This window comes from Notolabrus celidotus, chromosome 12 (assembly GCF_009762535.1).
Source record: "Notolabrus celidotus isolate fNotCel1 chromosome 12, fNotCel1.pri, whole genome shotgun sequence".
NCBI classification, from domain to species: domain Eukaryota; kingdom Metazoa; phylum Chordata; class Actinopteri; order Labriformes; family Labridae; genus Notolabrus; species Notolabrus celidotus.
In genome coordinates, this window is record NC_048283.1 from 5,304,229 (window position 1) to 5,311,330 (window position 7,102).

The 7,102-nt window shown below is 37.2% G+C and overlaps 1 protein-coding gene across 1 annotated transcript; it reads left to right on the forward strand.

Moving 5' to 3' along the window:
• Positions 1-418: 418 nt before the first annotated feature.
• On the forward strand, positions 419-5,693 carry efhb (EF-hand domain family, member B). Its single transcript, XM_034696922.1, has 13 exons — positions 419-653; positions 736-795; positions 1,018-1,161; positions 1,859-2,036; positions 2,153-2,263; positions 2,547-2,676; positions 2,796-2,876; positions 2,959-3,026; positions 3,154-3,314; positions 3,452-3,659; positions 3,783-4,010; positions 5,216-5,397; positions 5,540-5,693. Exons 1-13 carry the CDS (start codon positions 585-587, stop codon positions 5,684-5,686), a joined length of 1,767 nt encoding a protein of 588 aa, XP_034552813.1. The 5' UTR covers positions 419-584; the 3' UTR covers positions 5,687-5,693.
• The last annotated feature ends 1,409 nt before the right edge of the window (positions 5,694-7,102 follow it).

The following is a 7,102-nucleotide window of genomic DNA, read 5'->3' on the forward strand; positions in this document are numbered from 1 at the left end:
CATGGCATTGAGAACAAATATAATTACTGACTATTGACATTCAGCCGCATACATACTCCTGGATTTGAAATAATAATACAACTAAATAAATAAATGAAATAAAATAAAATGAAATGAAATGAAATGAAATGAAATAAAATAAATAAATAAATAAATAAATAAATAAATAAATGAAATAAAATAAAATAAAATAAAATAAAATAAAAATTAATAAATTAATAAATACATAGATACATAAAAAATAAATAAACCATGAAATAAATGGAATGGAAAAAATAAATAAATAAATGATTTGACAATTTTGCAACTGACTTTTTTCCCCCAAAATATGTTAAATTTACATTCCCATCGGTCTCCATTATTCTATTCAAAATTAAACGTGTTTTGAAATACTTCATATTGAATGAACTGGCTGATGTTGCTAGGCAACAAAACTCAAACAAGTGCACCACTCAGCGTCCAGCAGCAGAATAGAGAGCAGCAAGCTAACATGGAAGTATATTAAAAGTTAACACCTTTAAAGCGGTTGACTGTTAGAGAAAGGCACTAAGCTACAGTGGTTGCCTCCTCCGTGTTGATTCAAGATGAATATGACGGAAAGAAATACTTGTTACGTCCTGAAACACGCAGAAAGATGTCCAAACTTACCGAGGGTGAGTCAACTTAGTGTTGCCTAGCTGCATATCATTAAACTAAGCTAACCCCAACTACAACTGTATTCTTCTTCAACACCAGGCTGGAAAACTGAAACCCAAAGGAGACAGAGCAGATGCCTGCTTACAAGAGATACCAAGGGTAAGACCTTTGTGTGTGTGTGTGTGTGTGTGTGTGTGTGTGTGTGTGTGTGTGTGTGTCTTGTGCAGATGTTATATTTTCTAACAGTAAGATGCCTTTATATTTGCACATTAGTATGATCTATGTGCACTGAATACCAGATCATGATTTGAAGCAGGAGACAGTTTTAAAAATTGAAAATTGAAGATGCATGCTCATCCTCACTTGTATTTTTTTTTTTAGCCCCCTACACCACCTGTGGTAAGGAAATTTCGCAACAGCACCCAACCAGAACCAGGAGCTACCAGAGTGCATCAAGGAAAGGCAAATGACCCGGATGTTGCCAGCACCCTTGTCCATGGCATCAGCACCAAATCCTCCCTCACTGTGAGTAATGCATCCTTAACACACTGAACCACATATGGATAAAAGGGGAATAAGGAGAGTATGATTTTTTACCCATCAGCCTCTACTTCTGGTGATGGCATTGTGGCTCTCTAATCCTCTGCTTTTGCCAAATTAAAGACCAAAAATATTTAGATTAGATCAGATTAAGATTACTTTATGTTTATGTTTTATTTAATTTTAATTTATAGTCCACTTTGATGTATCTTGGATCAGATTGTTGGCAATTTTACAGCTGTGTGATTGTTATTGATTTAACTATGTAGCACTTCTTAATTTAACATATTGTGTCATCATTTTAAACACACAACCTTGCATATATTAAATATTAAAACATTATTATTCAACTCAAACAAATGTATAAGTACCTCTGGGGACAACTAGTTTGGAGCAGCTTGAGATAAATAAAACAAAGTGAAGTACAAAAAACAAGAAATTATACAAAAGAGTGAAATGATGTCTTACAAAGAATACTCATCAAATAGATTGCTTGATAAGTAAACAAACTATTTAAAGGTAGTGCAATTATGCATTTTAATAAAAGGATAGCAAAGGATAAAGAAGCCTGTGAATGATTATAAAACCTAAGGAGCTTGAGGTGATCCAATCACAACGAGATTTATTTTTATGAATCACACTCAGACTATCCTTTAATTTTTGCCCTGTATGCTTCTAACAGGGCAAAAGTTTGCTAAATCCTCCCCAGAAGACCTTGTTCCAACAGAAGTTGGATGAGCTCAGTGAAGCGGGCTACATCTCCTCTAAAAGAGCCCCACTAGGGAGGTCTCATTCTCAGCATTCAGGTCTTCCAAGCTGGTTTGATGACAAAACTTCATTTGGTGTGAAAACAGAAAAAGGTATAGTATACAGACTGTCAAAAAATGATATGGATGATATATTTTGTACAAATCTGATCAGTTTAAATTCTGGTAAGTTCCCCTTGTTCTTTCGAATCATGTTGCTTGTTGTCCAGGGTTAAATGTGCGAGAGATTATTCACTCTTCAAAAACAACTGAGGAGGTAGAGAAGGAGGCGCAGGAGAACCATGAGTCCTACATTCGCAGCCACAACGCCTATTTTGTTGGTAGGAAGACTGGAGATTTATTTTTTATTTTTTATTTTTATTTTTCCACAATATTTTTATTTAACTTTTTAGCAGCATGAATTACAGCTTTTTACATTCACATAATATATAGCAAGACATACATCTGCTGCGTTTACACTTCACAAAGAAGTAAAGGAGATATTTAGTTATCAATGAAGCCTTCATTGATTCAAGTATCTATCTGATTGTTTCTCCTTCATCTGGTTGTTATGATTGGGATATCTTCCTCCCACTTCCATAAAATCATCTCATTCTTCTCCAGGTGAGAGGATTGACAGGAAGTATGACTGGAGTCACTACAGCAAAGACAGCAAGTTTGGGATCCTCACACCTCATTTCAACGACGGACGAGAGATGTGTAAAAGTCTCCGCTGGCTGGGAGAGTCACAGAGGTAAGAGCTCAAATAAGTTAGCACAAGTGTTCTGTTATTAATTTTTACAACTCAAGCTGAATGTCAAACTGAAAAGGAAATAATCTTGCCTGACTCCAACCCTAATTTTTTTGTTACAGGTTTTGCAATCCAGAGATTGTTTGGAAGAGATCTGGAAACAGGGAAAAGCTGATTGAACAAATTGGAGGAATAAACAATAAGTAAGTATCCATTCCACATCTCCTGACCTGTTCTGTGTCTTATATACACTTTACTGACTGTACTTCATTATTATATTCTCAGGGGAGGAAAAACCTTGAAAGAAACACCAGATCAAACCTTTGGGGATCTCATGCCTGCGGATGAATTTGGTAGAGTTGATGTCAAAATATTCTTCTCTAGGTTACATATATCAACATGTCTCAGCAGATATGCCCCCCAAGAATAAATTAATTATATAATAGTATCAAATTGGTTTTTTTTCTGCATTCTGTACAGGTGTTGGAGAAATTATCCACTCCACAGAGCCGGGTCAGTTCACGAGAAGCCGGGACCGGGACAGACAGCACAGCTTAGTCAACGCAGTGCGATACCAGCTCAAGACAGTCAACTTCCAAAACTTCACTTCTCTTCAAGAGGCATTCAGACATTATGACAAGGTACGAGTGGAATCATTACAGGCTGAGAATCAAAGAAGTCAAAGCATATACAATTCTCTTAGAATCCCACACTTACAAAACTATACCATATAAGTAGCTCTGCATTGTCTTGTGTATTTGTTTATGCTGATTACCAGAAAGGCAAAGGAACAATCAACAAAGAGGACCTGCAGGCAGTGTGCAGTCAGTTCAAGCTTGGTGTGAGTGGGCCAGTTCTGGATGACCTGATGGACTACTGTGACCTAGACAAGGATGGGCTACTTAACTTCCTGGAGTTTGCTAACTTCCTCAACTGGAAGGATAAGATGCCCATCAAGAGTCGTGAGCACCGCAGTAAAACAAATGGTCAGTTAATGCTTTGATTTATCACTTTATTCACTGAGGCGTAACCTTTGAAGAGTGTGCTTTACTTGGATTACTCTGCTTAACACTGCACATTTGTATGCTTCCATTTTACATCTTCTTCAGACCGTCAGACCAGCTCGGCTCCAGCCAGCACTGATAGGAAGCCTCTGTCAGACCCTGCACAGCCTTCTACGTCTGAGACCTTAATTAGACCTGCAGACCTGGAGCCTGTTTGGCCAGGCCGCTCACTGCAGACCCTCAGGACCCTGAGACGACCCAGGGCAGTCCCAGACCTCTTCAAGACCTCCTCCTCTGTGATCGGGGCTGCGAGTGATGGCCGGCTGGCATCAAGTAAGTCAGAAACGAATTCAATTAAATTAATTTCGATTTTAAGATTCTTGTTTGGCATTCAATAGGCGTTATCTGCGGGTGGCAATAAACTACATTGGCAGCCAGAATGTGCACACAGGACTCACTCAGTCACTGTTGTTTGGTAACCATCCCAAAAATAATCAAGGACTCATTTTAGGATAGCAGTGCTATGTGAAAGAGTTTATCATTATTTAAAGCCAATAATTACATTTTCACAGAGAAACAGAAAACATATTCTCTTCCTGGCTCAGTGTGTTCAATTTTCAGTCATACCTTGCCCCATGTAGTGAAAATGGTACATGTAATAGATGTTTTTAGTTTTTGTTTTTGCAGGAGAGACTGCTCTTCACCATTGAAACTCAAACCTTAGTTAGTATACGCAACTATTCAAAAGTGAAGCAGGCTGAGAGAATACCAAGAGTGTGCAAAGCTGTCATGAAGGAAAAAGGGGGCTACTTTACAGAATCTAAAATATAAAACATATTCTGCTTTGTTTAACACTTTTTTGTGAATTAAATGATTCCATATATGTTCTTTCATAGTTTTGATGTCTTCAGTATTAATCTACAGTGTTTACAATAATTGAAATAAATACAAACCCTTGAATGAGAACATGTTCTCCAAACTTTTACTGGTAGTGCAGCTATGTAAAAATAATCCTGGAGTCCTTTGCATGGCACAGAAAATAGGACATTATTAGAAACATACTTTATTTTACATGCAGATATCTTTCTAATGAAACATTTAAATCATATTTAAAATGTGTTTTGAAATGTGAGAAAAATGTGTATGAACTTAGAATCATATCTATCCATCCATTATCTTGACCGCTTATCCCGTTAGGGGTCACGGGGGGCTGGAGCCTATCCCAGCTGGCTTCAGGTGGAAGGCAGGGTACACCCTGGACAGGTCGCCAATCCAGCACAGGGCTTAGAATCATAACTATTTATTGTAAATTAAAAATACCATCTTAAATGAGGCATAATTGTTGAAACTAAAACAAACTTTACTTTCTTTTTGAGAGACTCACACTCAGCATTTGTTTGCATTACATTCCCATATGAGGACTTTATGTTTTTTATTTGATACAAAATAGTTTTAGAAGCACTATCTTAAAACATTTTTATGCATCCTTCACTTTGAGCTCGAAATCCTCATTTTGAATTTGGTCTGTCATCAAAAAGGCGGCCGCACCTCAGGGATCCCATCTGTGCGCTCAGACCTACCTGCTCGACGCATCAAGAGAGTCGGTGACAACACCAACTATGGTGACACAACGACCGCAGGAGATCTCCTGCATCCATCAGTTCATGCTGCTCAGGGTGTTTATGAGGAACACCTCTTCTGCCCCCGCACCAAAAAGGAGGTATGGAATAAAGACAAGAACTGCAGTATAGAGAATCTGCACAAAAACATTAGATGTTCTCTGTCAAACTTTGTATCACTCTGAGGAAATATTTCAGGGACATACATTTTTGAATCTGATGTTTTCAACCTCATCCTCACAGGTCTCAGAGATCTTCAAGAATGTGGGTGTGAACATTTCTGAAGAGACATTCGAGGAGGCCTGGAAGCTGGCATCCATGAAGCATCCGTCCGGGGAGGTTTGTGTTGAGGGTTTCCGAAACGTACTCAAGGAAATAAAAGAATTGTAACAACCAGCATTTTCTCAGCAGCACAGCTTATACCTGAAACAGCATGTTATACCTGTGCAGTGTTTACAATTGATGGATGCAAATTTGACATAATGAAGAAAGCAGTGTTAAAGTTTATTCAAGCCACGTTGAAGTAAACATTGACTCTGATGTTATCGTATGAAGCCCATAAATACAATTCTTATGTCTTACATCAAAGTAATTTAAATACAAGTTAAAACAGTCCTAAAGAGCAACAAAGTTTGTCCAGTTTCTGAATCAATTTAAGAATCGATTTCCAGAATCTCAATCAATGAGAACAACAGCAACCACTTGTTAGTATTAGAGGAAGTGCTTAAAGGAACATGTGTGTATCATAGAGTATTTCACACTGATGAAAGTCTCTGCTTTCACTCCTCTGATTAATCCTGCAGAGGAATACAAACACCCCCCACCTCCTGATAACAACCAGGTCCGTATATTCTTCCCCAGCAGGGGGCGCATCAGCATTCAGGGACATGACCAACACACATGTATGAGTGGTACAAAGCAGAATGTGTCTGTCAGTCTGGGAGATTATAATAAAGAGTTTTTACTGGCTTCAACTAAATTATTTGTTAAATTTTTTTTTTAATATTAACAGCAGTTTCCTGTCTGTGTAAACTTTGTAATTAGCTCAGCAAAATTAGACTGCACAAAATTACATTTTATGAAAACTTGGTTTTGTGTCACATTTAATCTCCTTGCACAAATACAATAAACACTAAGGTATTTTTTTTTTATTTGCATTATTGCAAAACAGTGCACAGACAAACATATATAGACAGCAAAATACATTAACATCAAAAAAGGTGAGACAATTACAAAGACTACAGGCCACTTGGATATTATAGTCAAGGAAATGGGTGCATCTTGTGTTTGTAGGGAGTTAGATGTTAGTGAATGTATTGTGTGTGTGTGTGTGTGTGGGTGTGCGCATGTGCAGGTGGACATTCTCAGTTACTCTCTGATGATGGGGCTTAAAAGGTTGAAGTATTGAAAGAAAGAAGAAAGTGAGAAAAAAAAAATATATATATATATAAATAAAAAATTAAATAAAATACTCTAAGGTATTTTAAAGGTTTTGTATAGCTGTCAAGTTTTCATCAGTCAGGATTAAACACAAACTTAATAACAGAAATTAAGCGATACACATTTTTTTTCAATCATTTTGACACAGTAAATAAAAATGGAATCCCACACTCTGACACAGCTTATTAATTATGTCAATATGTCACTTCTGTTTTGTTGGAAGCAACACATTGCCTTTTCTTGGTTCACCTAATCTGCTGTGAACACTGTTCAATCTCCAGTTGATTTGTATTTAATTCTCTGATTGCTGGTGAAACAAAAGTAAACACAGAGAGGTTCACCTTATTATTTGTTTTGACAGAGTCT